This window comes from Panthera pardus, unplaced genomic scaffold, assembly GCF_024362965.1.
Source record: "Panthera pardus isolate Hobbes unplaced genomic scaffold, ASM2436296v1 HiC_scaffold_24, whole genome shotgun sequence".
In the NCBI taxonomy this organism is placed as follows: domain Eukaryota; kingdom Metazoa; phylum Chordata; class Mammalia; order Carnivora; family Felidae; genus Panthera; species Panthera pardus.
The window spans coordinates 10336875-10352023 of NW_026526810.1; the positions used below are offsets into that span (position 1 = coordinate 10336875).

A 15149-nucleotide genomic window follows, 5' to 3' on the forward strand; every position below is an offset into this window, starting at 1 on the left:
TAGCCACAGTAATCAGACAACAAAAAGAAATAAAAGGGATACAAATCAGTAAGGAAGAAGTAACACTTTCACTATCTGCAGGTGACATGATACAATATACAGAAAACCAAAAGACTCCACCAAAAAATCCTGTTAGAACTGACAAGTGAATTCAGTAAAGTCGCAGGATACAAAATCAATGTCCACAAATCTGTTGTATTTCTATACACCAATAATGAAGCAGCAGAAAGAGAAATTAAGAAAACAGTCCCATTCATGACTGCACGAAAGAGAATAAGATACTAGGAATAAACCTCACCAAAGAGGTGAAAGACTTGTGCTCTGAAAACTATAAAATACTGATGAAAGAAATTGAAGACAACACAAAGAAATGGAAAGACATCCCATGTTCATGGATTGGAAGAACAAATATTGCTATAATGTCTATACTACCCAAAGCAATCTATGTATTTAATGCAGTCCCCATCAAAATACCAACAGCATGTTTCACAGAACTAGAACAAACTATCCTAAAATTTGTTTGAAACCACAAAAGACCCCAAATAGCCAAAGCAATCTTGAAAAAGCAAAGCAAAGCTGGAGGCATCACAATTCCAGACTTAAATATACATTACAAAGCTGTAGTAACCAAAACAGTATGGTAATGGCACAAAAATAGACACCATAGATCAGTGGAGCAGAATAGAAAACCCAGAAATAAACCCACAACTATACGGTCAAATAATCTTCAACAAAATGAGAAAGAATATCCAATGGAAAACAAGATCATCCCTTCAGCCAATGTTGTTGGGAAACTGGACCACAACATGCAAAAGAATGAAACTGGACCACTTTCTTACACCATACATAAAAATAAATTCAAAAATGGTTTAAAGATCTGTATGTGAGATCTGAAACCATAAAAATCCTAGAGGATAACATAGGCAGTAACTACTTTGATATTAGTCAAAGCAACTTCTTTCTAGAGATGTCTCCTGAGGCAAGGGAAACAAAAGCAAAAATAAACTATTGGGACGGCATTAAAATAAAAAGCTTCTACATAGTGAAGAAAATAATCAACAAAACTAAAGGGCAACTTACGGAATGGGAGAAGATATTTGCAAATGACATATCCAATAAAGGGTTAGTATCCAAAATATATAAAGAACTTATAAAAGTCAACACTCCACCAGTTACAAAATGGGCAGAAGATATAAACAGACATTTCTCCAAAGAAAACACACAGATAGACAACAGACATGTAAAAAGATGTTCATCATCACTCACCATCAGGGAAATACACATCAAAACTACAATGAGCTATGACTTCACACCTGTCAGAATGGCTAAACTCAACAACACAAGGAACAACAGGTGTTTGGTGAGAATGTGAAGAAAAAGAAACCCTCGTGCACTGTTGGTGGGAATGCAAACTGGTGCAGCCACTCTGGAAAATAGTATGGAGGTTCCTCAAAAAGTTAAAAATAGAAGTACCCTACTATCCAGCAATCACACTACTGGGTATTCACCCAAAGAATACAAAACACTAATTCAAAGAGATACATGCACCCCTATGTTTATGGTAGCATTAATTACAATAGCCAAATTATGGAAGCAACCCGTGTCCACTGATTGATGAATGTGGTATATATGTACAATGGAATATTATTCAACTATAAAAAAGAATGAAATCTGGCCATTTGCAATGACATGGATGGAGCTAGAGAATATAATGAAAATGCTAAGCAAACTAAGTCAGTCAAAGACAAATATCAAAATAGGACTTAACTCATATGTAAAATTTAAGAAACAAAACAAATGAGCAAAGGGGAAAAAGAGAGAGAGGGAGAGAAAAATCAGGAAACAGACTCTTGGGGTGCCTGTCTGGTTCAGTAAGTAGAACACGTGATTCTTGGTTTCGGGGTTGTAAGTTTGAACCCCAAGGTGGGTGTAGAGATTACTTTAAAAAGCCTTAAAAACATTTTTTCAATTAAAAAAAAAAAGACTTTTAATTAGAACAAACCAATGCTTACCAGAGGGGAGGAGGTGGGTGGTGGGTGAAATAGGTGATGGGGATTTAGGAGTGCACTTGTTATGATGAGCACCAGGTGACATATGGAAGTATTGAATCACTATATTGTACACCTGAAACTAATAAAACACTTTTTAAAAAGGCAAAGAAAAAAAAGGGAAAAAAAAAGCATGTCACAAAAGGCCACACATTGTATGATCCCATGTATATGAAATGTCCCAAACAGGCAAATCCACAGAGAGAAAGTAGATTAGTAGTTTTCAGGGGCTGGGGGAACATGGTAATAGAGACTGCTAATGGGATGAAAAAGTCAAAACGATTGTGGTTTGTTAATATACTGAAAACCACTGAACTGTGTATTTCAGTTGGGTGAGTTGTATGGTATGTTAGTTATGGCTCACTAAATCTGTTATTTAAAAAAGTTTGTGTGGGGCACCTGAGTGGCTCAGTTGGTTAAGCGTCTGACCCTAGGTTTCGGCTCAGGTCATAATCTCACAGTTTCATGAGTGGAGCCCCGAGTCTGGCTCTGTGCAGGCAACACAGAGCCTCCATGGGATTCTCTCTTCCTCTCTCTCTGCCCCTCCCCTGCTCACACCATCTCTGTCTCTCTCAAAATAAATAAATGAACTTAAAAATAAATTTAAAAGTTTGTGAACATTTCAAAGCAAAACTAAATACAGATAAGGTTTAGTGGTACCCATAAAATTAGTTAGTTTTCGTTTAAAATAATTGTAATAATGTTGAATAAAAACCAAAATATTTTTCTCTTAATATTGTCTTTGAGCCATTTTGAACCAGCACAAACCAGGTCAGAGAAGGATGTGTGCTTTGGCTTTAAATTGGTCCCGCGTGATTAGGCGATCCTACCCAACTGTTTTTAGGGCTGAAGGATTAGGAGAGCAGAGAATGTTGTGGGTCCTCCTGCACCTGACCCCTCAGCAATGGGCATCCCCCAGGGGAGGCCATAAATTGGACTTGGGACACTGAGCTACTGGCCTCACTATTCTTTCAGAGCTGTAAGCTTGTTTCCTGATGAGCTCCAATGCCTGGGTCTTCTGGGGGAATGACTCGGTCTACGAAAATTATAATCCTAACGAGAAAGCAGGAAATTCATGGAGGGAAAAGCCACATAAAATTATTCTTAATGGAATATTCTGGTAAATCAATTACTCTGTAAGTTTATTTTTTTTAAAGTTTATTTATTTTGAGAGAGAGAGAGAGAGAGAGAGAGAGAGAGAGAGAGAGAGAAAGGACACAGAGGATCCGAAGTAGGCTCTGTGCTGACAGCAGAGAGCCTAATGTGGGGCTCAAACTCACGAACCGCGAGATCATGACACCTGGGCCAAAGTTGGACGGTTAACCGACTCAGCCACCCAGGCACCTCACTTTGTAAGTTTAAATATGTTAATGTATTTCCTGTTATGATGTCTGCAAGTATGCAGACATGGAAGAATCAAGAAATTGGTGATAAACCCAAAATCTTTTTCCTTTGGCTGATTGTTTCAAGCCAATAAGCTGTGGTCGAGGAAATTAGCTTGAGTGCTGGTGAGTTATAGAAGCAGGATAAGTTCTATACAGCTCCCTAAGTTACCCGGATGTGCAGAATTCAGAGTGTGTCAAAGATGGGTGAGAATAGAAAGGCCAATCCCCTAGCTGAGTGCTGCCCCCCCGCCCAGCCATCCGGGGCATGGGTTTGGGGCCCTGGTCCCACACACAGGAGCCCAAACTGCTGCCAGCAGGGCCTGGCTCTGCACCCATAGACTCCTGCTCCTTCTCTCTGTGCCCAGGTTCTGATAGACACCTGCCCGAGGTGGCCATTGGGAGTTCAGTCCAGCCAACGCTCTGCTGGATGAGCTGTTGTGCTTGGACACAAAGCTGTGTTTGCCTGGAAGAAAGGGCACCTTTCCCAATTCTCACAAAGGCTCTGTCCACTCACCTAACTGCACAAAGGTGGCACAGAGGTGACGGTGGTTCTCCTGGGACCTGAGTTTCTCAGGACTTGATGAGTTCAGATTACCCTCGAGCATCATCTAAACCTTCCCATCTAGCTTCCCTGATGCCGTCCTCCTTTGCGTGAAGTGTACCTTTCAACTCTGGGTGTTCGCTGGGCCATTCTATCTGGAATGTTCTCTTGTTTCTTCCATCTCTGCCTGGCAAACTTCCATTCATCTTTCTAACTACTATTCCTCTTTTTAGTTTTAGCTTAACAGTCTCCTCCTTTAGGAAGCCTTCCCTGACACACCATTTAAGGTGACACTCTCATGGGCAGGCAAGTGCAGGGTGGGCATCCAAGAGTGAGTGCCTCCTTAAATGGTGTGGCTTGGGCACCTGGCTTTCTCATCTTAAGCCCTGCTCTGTTCCCTGACACCCCAGGCTGGGTTGGGTGCCTCAGTGAACACCTGACTGTGCTCCCACGGAACTGTGAACCTTCCCTGCTGGGGAAACATCTTTCAGGTTCTATTATAACTGCCTGGCAACTCAGCTGCTGGGATCTGTGAAGGCAAGGTCCAAGCCCGCCTCATTCATCTTGGCATCCCAGCACCTTGCACAGTGTCTGACAGTAGCCATATGATCCCCAGGAAGTTCAAGGTCATTCTGAGGGGAAGGTTTGCCTTAGTAGTGTGAGGTGACCAAGATGGCGGCAGGCTGGGTGGGGCTTCCATGGGAGAGCAAACATGAAGTGCTGCCTGATAGAAGGAGGGAGGAGAAGCTGCAGAGGGAGGGAGGGAAGAACAACCTACAAATACAAATCCATTAGCTTAGAAGACTCTGAGGCGATAGTTCATACCTTCATTTTCATGGCTTCCAGAATAAATTTTAGTGAAAAAAACCTTCAAAAAGAGAACATGTTTTCATATTGACTTGGTAGCCAAAATATTGTAGACTATTGAGCTAATTAAGGGTGGAGCAAGTTGTTGAAATTTTATAAAAGGTGGAATAAAAGGAACTTTGTAAAAACCTATTAGGGCCTGAACTGTTTCCTCCCACCCAGATTCCTACATTCGAGTCCTCACCTCCAGTGACTTCACTTGGGACTAAGGTTGTTGCAGATGTAATTAGTTAAATTAAGATGTCATACTAGGGGCGCCTGGGTGGCTCAGTCAGTTAAGCGTCCAATTTCAGCTCGAGTCATGATCTCACGGCTCGTGAGTGAGTTCAAGCCCCCCATCAGGCTCTGTGCTGACAGCTGGGAGCCTGGAGCCTGCTTTGGATTCTGTGTCTCCCTCTCTCTCTGCCCCTCCCCGACTCACACTCTCTCTCTCTTTTCCTCAAAAATGAACATTAAAAATTTTTTTTAAAAATGATGTCATACTAGAGTAGGTAGACCCCCTAATCCAATGTGACTCGTATCCTTACCAAAAGGAGGAATTTGAACACAAAGACACATAGAGGGGGCAGTCCATGTGAAGATGAAGGCAAGATTGGGGTGATGCATCTATAAGCCAAGGAACACCAGATTGCCAGGAACCCACCAGAAGCTGGGAAAGAGGCCCAGACCAGATTCTTCCTCACAGCCCCCAGAAGGAACCTGCACGGCCAATACTTTTATCTCAGACTTCCAGCCTCCAGCACTGTGAGAGAAGAACTTACTGTGTTTCACGTCACCTAGTGGGTGGTCCTTTGTTATGGTAGCCCTTGCAAACCAATATGGAACCCCTACTGGCCAACTCCAGGCCTGGAGGTTTTCCTTCCCTTAGACCCCTAATACAAGAACACTGGGTATACGTATACTTACCCAGAGTGGCTACTTAGATATGGGAGCACCATTTTTTTTTTTTTTTTTTAATCACACTGTGCTCACATCTGACTTTCTATTACCTCCCTGCCTGGAAATTTGAGTATCTGCTGAGAAGGAGACCCGGAAGCAGGCAAATTCAGCAGGAACAAACACATGACTTTCACTGGCCATGGTTTTGCCTTTGATACAAGAACGTCCAAATGAAAGCACAGCCCACGAATCCCATGACAACCAGCAAGCTGCACTTAGCAGGGTGCCCGCCCTGAAGGGCTATAGTCACACATGAGGATCCATTCTTGAAGGCGACCTGTTGCCATTTCTGAACGCTCTAAATTGAAAAGATTTTTGTCAGCCTACTATTGGCCTCAAATTTCAAACTACTGAATTCTTTAGATCCTGAGTCCTTCTTTCTCTTGTAGCTAAAATGACTTACCTCCTCACTTAGGTCATCCACAGGGGGAAAAATTAGATCCCTCATACAATGTACACAAAAGTTCTAGGTGGATTAGAGGCCTAAATTCAAAAAGCAAAACTTTGATATGTTTAAAAAATATGTAACAAAAAGTAATTCCACGATTTTGAGTAGGGAAGGATTTTTTTTTTAAACTAAGCTTCACACCCAGAGTGGATTCCAATGCGGGGCTTGAACTCATGACCCATAGATCAAGACCTGAGCTGAAACCAAGAGCTGGACACTCAAGTGACTGAGCCATCCAGGTGCCCCTGTAAGGAGGGATTTTTTTTAAACAAGACAAAAAATATAAATTAGAACAGAAAACATGGGTAAATTTAGTCATCTTACAAATAAAAACTCCTGTGTATCAAAAGTCAACATTACAGAAAGTGAAAAGCCTGAAGTACACACTGGGAGAACACACACAATATATGTAAGTAGCAAATAATTGGTTGTCAGAAATATGAAGAATGTCTAAAAATTAATAAAAAAAAAAAAAGCCCAATTTAAAAATGAGCAAAAGACATGAATAGACAATTCACAGAATAGGAATTCCAAATGTCTAGTATACATGTGAAAAGATGGTCAACCTCACTATTAAGGAAATGCAATTAAAGAAACCATATGATTGGCACATATAAAAAGTTTGACTGTATCAAGTGTTGGCAAGGATGTTGAGTAATGGGAATTTCCATGTCCTACTGGTGAGAATATAGGTTGGCATTTGCGGGGGGCGGGGGGGCGGGTGTGTGTGCCTGTGTGGCTCAGTTGATTAAGCGTCCGACTCTGACTCTTGATTTCGGCTCAGGTCATGATTTCATGGTTCATGAGGTCAAGCCCCATGTTGGGGCTGACAGCTCAGAGCCTGTTTGAGATTCCCCCTCTCTCTTTCTCTCTCTGCTCCTCCTCTTTGTGCATTAGCTCTCTCTCTCTCAAAATAAATAAATAAACTTAAAAAAAAAATAAGTTGGCATTTGGCAAACCTGGTAAAGTTGAGGACATGGGTATTTGTCAAGTAAGCAATTCCACTCCTGGGCATAGACCTCAGAGATAATCTTGAACGTGTGCCCAGAGAGACATGTATAAGAGTGATGAGGCAAATCATATTTACACAGTGGAAAAATTGGAATTTCATCCCACCGATTTACATGGTCACCCTCATGAGCACTGATGATTGAGTTAGGGGAAAGTCAGACGGATAAAACACAATACGTGGGTTTAAAATGAAGAGACTAGAGAAACACCTATCAGCTGACATGGGTACATCTCAAAAATACAAAAGTACAAACGTAATGGGGGAAAAGCAAGCTACAGAAGGAAATATACATATAAAATTTTAAAAATGAGGGGCCTCTGGGTGGCTCAGTTGGTTAAGTGTCTGACTCTTGGTTTCAGCTCAGGTCATGATCTCACGGTTTGTGAATTTGAGCCCCCCTCCCATCCGCCCCCCCATCAGGCTCCACGATGACAATGCAGAGACTACTTAGGATTGTCTCTCTTTCCCTCTCTCTGCCCCTTTCCCTGCTCATTCTCTCTCTGTCTGTCTCTCTCTCTCAAAATAAGTAAACATTTTAAAAAATAAAAAAAAAAATAAAAATGAGAAATAATACTGTATATTTTCCTGGTTATACATGCTTTCAGAATGAAAAACACTAAATCAAGCACAACAATTGCCTGTAGTGTGGGGGGAAGAAAACAGGATTAGGAAGAACACAGAAGAACTCCATGTATCTGAAACATCCTATTTTAAGCTTGGTTAGTGTGTAAGGTAAGCATTTGCATAGCAATATCTATACTTTTATCCTGTTAAAAAGATGAACAGATGCAACCCGCTTTTGTTTAGTGCTTGTAAAGAATGGAGCAGGGTCCAGGCCTCGCCCCTTGGAGTTTTGCTGCCAGCACTCGGGGTCCTGGAGTTCGTACAACCACCACAAATGGAGGCTTATCAAGCTAATGTCCCTACGATGATGAGCCTTCTGGAGCTCACTTAGCTCCAGAAAATACGATTACTTTGGCTTCACAATATATTTAACAAAAAAGGGGCGGAGGGAGGGGTACTATACCAGGAAATACCTAAGCGATAGCCTTACCTCCATCGCCAAATCACTGAAAGCATCAATTTCAAGTAATCTTGTCTGTCTGCATTTGCTCAAGTGTAATGTTTGGGATGGCAACATTTTCTCTTTTCCGTTTCTATCTGCCTGCAGGGAATGCTTTGAGGATTTATTGTCTAGCGTGCCCATAATATGTTTAGGCAGCTTTAGGAAACACCAGACAGATGAAAAGATAGAGAGTTTTGAACAACAGAATGTGGCAGTATGTTAATCTGGCAGGGCCACAACTCCAACCACAACATATTTTATTGAATGAAAATACATCCACAGGAATTCTACAGAGCACGTAAGGAGTTTCAGATGAGCCTCAGAAGATCTCCTAGGGTTGGAGACTTGTTGTAGCAGGCAATAAACAAATGCAATCTCTTTGGTATTACTAAGACAATGGAGAGTTTCCTTTTAAAAGCTCTGGAATTTGGGGCGCCTGGGTGGCTCAGTTGGTTAAGAGTCCGACTCTTGATTTTGGCTGTGGTCATAATTCACTGTTTATGAGATCAAGCCCTGCATGGGGTTCTGTGCTGATTGCACAGAGCCTCCTTGGGATTCTCTCTCTGCCTCACCCCTGCTCGAGTGCGTTCTCTCTCTCTCTCTCTCTCTCAAAATAAACATTTTTTAAAAAAATCTCTGAAATTTAGCAAGAATGCAGAGCAACAGTGGACAGCAAGTCTCGGTGGGAATATTGTTGATAAGCGAAATCTGAGGACAAATCAATCCTGCAAGAGGCCAAGTGGGATTTTCTAGAGTCACAGGGAGAAAAGGCTTTCATGAGACTCTCCCTCTCTACCCTCTGGCACACACAACAAAGGCTTTGCTCTGCAGAGTGTACTCTCAGGTCTCCGTTTTGCACTAGGGAACATGATCTGTGCCATGGGGAGGAGCTCAGACGCCACAGTTTGGTAGACCTGGCTCTCCTCTGCCAGTCCCAGCTGTGTGACCCTGGGAAATGACCTCCCCTCTCTCAGCCCCATGTGGTTCATTTGAGAATGGGACTACTGAGCATACCCAGCACACAGGACTTCGGCACTTTGACAGAGCCTGGCACGGAAGGTGGTCAAGCGTTAGTAGCTGGTGTGGTTGTTTAAAATCCTCAGTATTATTTGTAGTTGTTTAAGGAAATGTGTATTACAGGCATATAGTGTTAGAAATGGAAAGACAGAAATATGGTACTCTGGGGCGCCTGGGTGGCTTGGTCGGTTGGGCGTCCGACTTCGGCTCAGGTCACGATCTCGCGGTCCATGAGTTCGAGCCCCACGTCAGGCTCTGTGCTGACAGCTCAGAGCCTGGAGCCTGTTTCGGATTCTGTGTCTCCCTCTCTCTCTGACCCTCCCCCATTCATGCTCTGTCTCTCTCTGTCTCAAAAATAAATAAACGTTAAAAAAAAATTAAAAAAAAAATATGGTACTCTGAAATGTAAAGCTGTAGGGGATTCAAGAAACAGAAAGCAGATCAAGTATATGAAGGTAGTAATGTGTTCTGTGTGGTTTTCTGCTTCTCCGCATTAAAAGAAACCCTGACTTTTCAAAAATCAGATGTTGTGTAAGTTCAGAGCATTTCTTTAATCAAAGGAACATAGGATGGAGAAGAGCATCAGAAAAAAAGTAAATGATTTCCTTCTTTGTTAAACAAGCATAAGGCATGCCAGGCAAATAGTGTCCCATGGAAGGAGCTGCCAGGAGAAACCTCTCCTCTGGAGAAGAGCAGGGCATTTCCCGGAGGAGGAAAGGAAGAGGCAGGGCTCTGAATACACAAGCATTTGTCAGAGCTTTTATATCCAGAAAATAAATGTAGAAAAGGTGATTCTTTTTTTAAATTTTTTTTTAACATTTATTTTCTAGAGAGAGAGAGAGACAGAGTAAGAGTGGGGAGGGGCAGAGAGAGAGAGGGAGACAGAATCTGAAGCAGGCTCCAGGCTCTGAGCTGTCAGCACAGAGCCCAATGCGGGGCTCAAAATCATGAGCCTTAAGATCATGACCTGAGCTGAAGTTGGACGCTTAACCCACTGAGTCACCCAGGTGCCCCGAGAAGGGACTTCTTTAAAGAAACACATCTACAGACATACAGCTTAGACACCAAGGACCTCCAGGTCATGTATTAATGGAAAAAAAAAAAAAAAAAGCTAAGTTCTGAAAGCAACAGATTTGTAGATTACTGAGTTGAGCACTGGAGGATCTAAAAGCAAGAAAGGAAGGGCTATCACCAAAGTACAAAGTGGAGCCTGTTTGGGATTCTCTCTTTCCCTCTCTCTCTCTCTGACCACCCCCCCCCAACTCATGCTGTCTGTCTCTCTCAAAATAAATAGATAAAAACGTAAAAAAATTAAAAAAATAAAGCCCACACTGTTGACTACACCACGTCACCTTCCTTAGAGATAGAGGAAATGTCCTGTCGATACTCTAGTTTCCACAGTGCACCTGAGAGCCAGTTCAACACAGCAATGCCAGGCCAAGTGCTCCAAAGAAGACTCCAAAGATGGCCTGTCGCACAGTCCAAGGGAAAGCCTGGACAGGTCACACGTTCTGCAGCAGCAGTAACCGGCAATAGAAAATAATTCTTAACACAGGGGAAGAGTTCGCCCATGTTCACCACTGAGTTTCTGTATCACGTTTAGAAAAACAAATCTGCACAGAGGAGCATGATTTGGATTTACTCTCCAAAGTTAATGAAAAGTTAGTGAATGGAGTAGTTCTGGCACAGAGGAGGGCAGGTAGAAGGGAAAGCTTCAGCCCACAGTGAGGGAGAGAAGGCAGAGAGCATGAGTCACCAGGCAGCATTTATCTGTCAGCCGGAGGAGAAAAGAACTGGCTTGGCCTGATGGGCACCATAAAAGGCGAGGCAGAAGGAGGAAGAGGACATGAAAGATGCCCTTTTAAGAGGCACATAAATCCCACGAGAGCTGTCTGAGAAATTATCCTGGCCTTCGACCACCAAGACCTTGTAAAAGAAAAGGCCTCTGTGGTTGTGAATGTAACTACGGAAATGTACGAAAGCAAAGCCCCGCAAATTTCTGAGGCAGACCTGTTTGGGCAAAGCATTCATAATCGAGGAAACAAAGCACAGTGATCCAATGAAAACCACACAGTTCAAACATGCAAGTTCCAGTGACTATGTCACTGTGGAGAACCTGGACGTAAAGAAGTGGCAAAGTTTAAGACAACTCAGCTAAACACAAAGTAACTTTGTAGGCCAGCTGGGAACGTGGACTCTAATTCTTGTTGGATATTCAGCACAGATGTGTACAAGGCGCGCCATCTGCCGGCAAGATTTAGTACTGCTGATTTGGAAAGAATTCTTAGAGGAGGTGCCGGATTCTGGCGGAGGATAATTTACCCTCTTTTGTAGCAACACCACTCGACATTAAGTTCTAGTAACATTAGATGCAATAAATGTCCGATATTGGCCCCTTGACTTGCTTATTTCCTGTCTTACAATACAAGACAGAATATCTACTTCTAGACAGGAAGAAATTCTGGACTACCAGGCACTCCCAGTCATTACCTCCTTCCTCTTCTCATTACATAAATGGAATCATACAGTATGAATTCTTTTGGGTCTGGTTTCTTTCATTAAGCATTATGTTTGTGAGAGTCATCCATGATGTTAGGCAAAGGAGCAGTTTGATCATTTTCTTTGTATGAATGAACAGATCACAATTTTATCTATTGTACTTTTTTAAAATTTTGTTTTAATGTTTATTTATTTTTGAGAAAGAGAAGGAGAGACAGAGTGTGAGTGGGAGAGGGGGAGAGAGAGGGAGACCCAGAATCTGAAGCAGGCTCCAGGCTCGAGCTGTCAGCATAGAGCCTGACATGGGGCTCGAACTCACAAACTGTGAAATCATGACCTGAGCTGACGTTGGACATTTAACCAACTGAGCCACCCAGGTGCCCTATCTATTGTACTTTTCTAAAAAACATAATTTATTGTCAAATTGGCTTACATACAACACCCAGTGTTCATCCCAACAAGTGCCTTCCTCAATGCCCATCACCCATTTATCTATAGTAGTTTTGATGAACAGTTGGGTTGTTTCCAATTCTTGGCTATTATAAATAACGTAGCTTTGGACATTCTTGGCCATTTCTTTTGATGAACATATGTGTGCATTTGTGTTATATTTAGGAGTGATACTGCTGTGTCACAGAGTAGGCAAATATTCAAATTTAGAAGATGAAGCCAAACCATTTTCTAAAGTAGTCATACCAAATACATTCTAAACTACAACATATGAGAAACCATATAAGAGCATGACATCCTTACCAACACTTGATATTATCAGTCCTTTTAAAAAATTAGCCATTCTAGTGGAGATGTAGTAGTATCTTCTGATTTTAATTTTAATTTCCCTGATGACTGATGAAATGGAACATTTAGGATGTTTATTAGCTATGTGGGCATGTGTGTGTGTGTGTGTGTGTGTGTGTGTGTGTGTGTGTGTGAAGTCTCTTGCCTGCTTTTCTATTCCGTTGTCTGTTTTATTGATATATAGGAGTTTTTTTTACAGATTCTAAGTATAAGTCCTTTGCCAGTTATGTGTATGACAAATATCTTCTTCCTCTCTGTGGTATGAAATATATGGTGATTTAAATACAGAGGAGGGGGTTCAGGAGAGCAGGCAAGAAATAGAAAGTCAAAGGAGTGACATCAGAACTCTAGGACCCAGGAGTGAATGTATAATTTCATCACATGTATGTAATTGCACTATCTATCTATCTATCTATCTACTACATGTGTGTAAATGTATATGTATATATAATTGCATCAACGATGTATGTGACTTGGTTGTGGATGCTCTGATATGACCACGGTCCTCTTTTGCTTCTGGACAGTGGCCATGGAGAAGCCATGGACACAGCATCATGGGAGAAGCTCCTTCTGCCTGAAAGCAGGCGGGTTCTCTGCCAGAACCTCCTGCCATCATGTATTCAAAACATCCTAAACCGGAAACTTACTGTGCAAATGACAATTTGATCCGTGCTTGAATTTCTATCCATTCCTCCTTTACAATCCTTCCACACTGCAGCAGCTCCTTTGCAAGTGTCTCTGCCTTTGTCAGATTCTCGGAAGCTTCTTTAAACCTGAGTTGTGTTCAGGAAACGTCACACATAGTTCTAGATTCTGGGACCCCAGTTCTTGGGACATCGTTGGCTCTTAAACTTCCCATCACCCTTTCCGAGTCATCTGTCAGCTTTTGATTTGGCCTTGAAAAATTAAACGTAGGCATTATGAATGGCATTTCTACGTGTAAATATTAGAAGCAAAAGGATACTTTTGAAGGGAGAGTAAGGCTCTCCCCATGGTATGGAATAGCTCAATTGAACACTTGAAAACATCTGTATTATCGTTATAGGGAGGCACGATGGAGTTGGTGAGGATTTCTTTGGCTTTTTCTGCATGTTGTTTTGCTTGCAGGGACAGTCCTGTGGACAAAGGAAAAGAGGTCTCAGTTTCTCTTTCATGTCAGCAGGGCACATGACCATAATGATCTATGGCCAGGAAATAAAATTAGGTCTCCTCCACAGACTGTCAAGTGACACATAGAGATATATCAGGGCAGCATGAAATATTGTCCTGACTGTAAAAACAAAGCAGTGGCTTACACCTAGTACTCAAGATAAATCTCCCCCAAATGGTCTTTCTAGAAATTAAACAGCATAAGCGGGAATTGAACAACTTTGAAACCTCACCAATATCAGATATGAAATATATTCTAAATAATTATAAGAAAACAAACGGAATGCAAGGACTATAGCATTCTGGGCAGGAAATAAGATAGTCATGAATTTTCATTCTGGCTGTGTGACAGCAATCTTAATACTAAAAATTCTGAATCTTCTGCTTATCCATCTATAATCATAACTTTAGAGGGTTATTTTAACATAATAAAAATACAGTGATATCTAAAAACACTTTACAAATACAATTCCAATGACAGAATGGGCTAATGTGCTACAATCTTATTCCTATAAGTTTGTTGGCTAATATGACAACATGGGACAACATCAAGGAAAATAATCTCTACCAAGAACGAATTCCCCACTGTGTTCCAGTGTTCTTCCATGGGCTTATTAATATGTAGTAAGGGTGGCAAGGGGGGTTGCCAGTTAGGTTTCAGGGCTTTTCACTTCTCCATACTCCCAACCATTTCCCCCCACACTGACGTCCTTCATTCTATCCACATCTATACACCCCTGATCTTTTTTTTTTATATGAAAGTGTATCTCAGAATCTCTAAGAAGCTGCCAAAATACAAAATTAATGCTGTTCTGATGTCTATAAAATGGAAGAACATACTTTCTGATGGAGAAATTCCAAGGTATGTCCTTCATGTGGGAACTCTTATAGATTGTCTAATTTTTTTAAAGTACATATTTAATCCACCTAACAGTGATTTTTTAGTGCCAATTACACATGCAATATTACAAAAGTTAGTGGTGCATTGTATTTCTTAAAAATTTTATTTATTTATTTTGAGAGAGAGTACATGAGCAGGAGAAAGGCAGAGACAGAGGGAGAGAGAGAATCCTAAGTACTCTCCATGCTCAGCACAGAGTCCTATGAGGGGCTGGCTCTCATGACCTTGAGATCACGACCTGAGCCAAAATCAAGAGTCAGACACTTAATTGAGTCACCCAGGTACCCGCTCTCACTTTAACTTGAGAAAGAAAGACTATCATGCAAAAAGGGAGCAGCCTATGGAAGAAAAACATTATTTGAAATCCCAGATGCCAGGCCACTGGTGCTGGCATCCAAAACCCTACTAACATTATAAGTTGGATAAGTTGTTTCAACTCATTTGTTTCCTCTGGATCTAAAAATATAGGAGGGGGTTCT

At 41.7% G+C, this 15149-nt stretch overlaps 1 protein-coding gene across 6 annotated transcripts in view; it reads right to left on the reverse strand.

Annotated features, from left to right (window-relative positions):
* Nucleotides 1–15149, reverse strand: part of TTC23 (tetratricopeptide repeat domain 23) — a 105567-nt gene that overhangs the window by 59257 nt on the left and 31161 nt on the right. For all 6 annotated transcript variants that reach the window (XM_019460133.2, XM_053888757.1, XM_019460136.2 and 3 more), the window contains 2 exons: nt 13585–13735; nt 13268–13393 (listed from right to left, as the gene is read on the reverse strand). In XM_019460133.2, coding sequence (XP_019315678.2) covers nt 13268–13393; nt 13585–13735 — 277 coding nt within the window. The remainder of the gene's footprint in view (nt 1–13267; nt 13394–13584; nt 13736–15149) is intronic.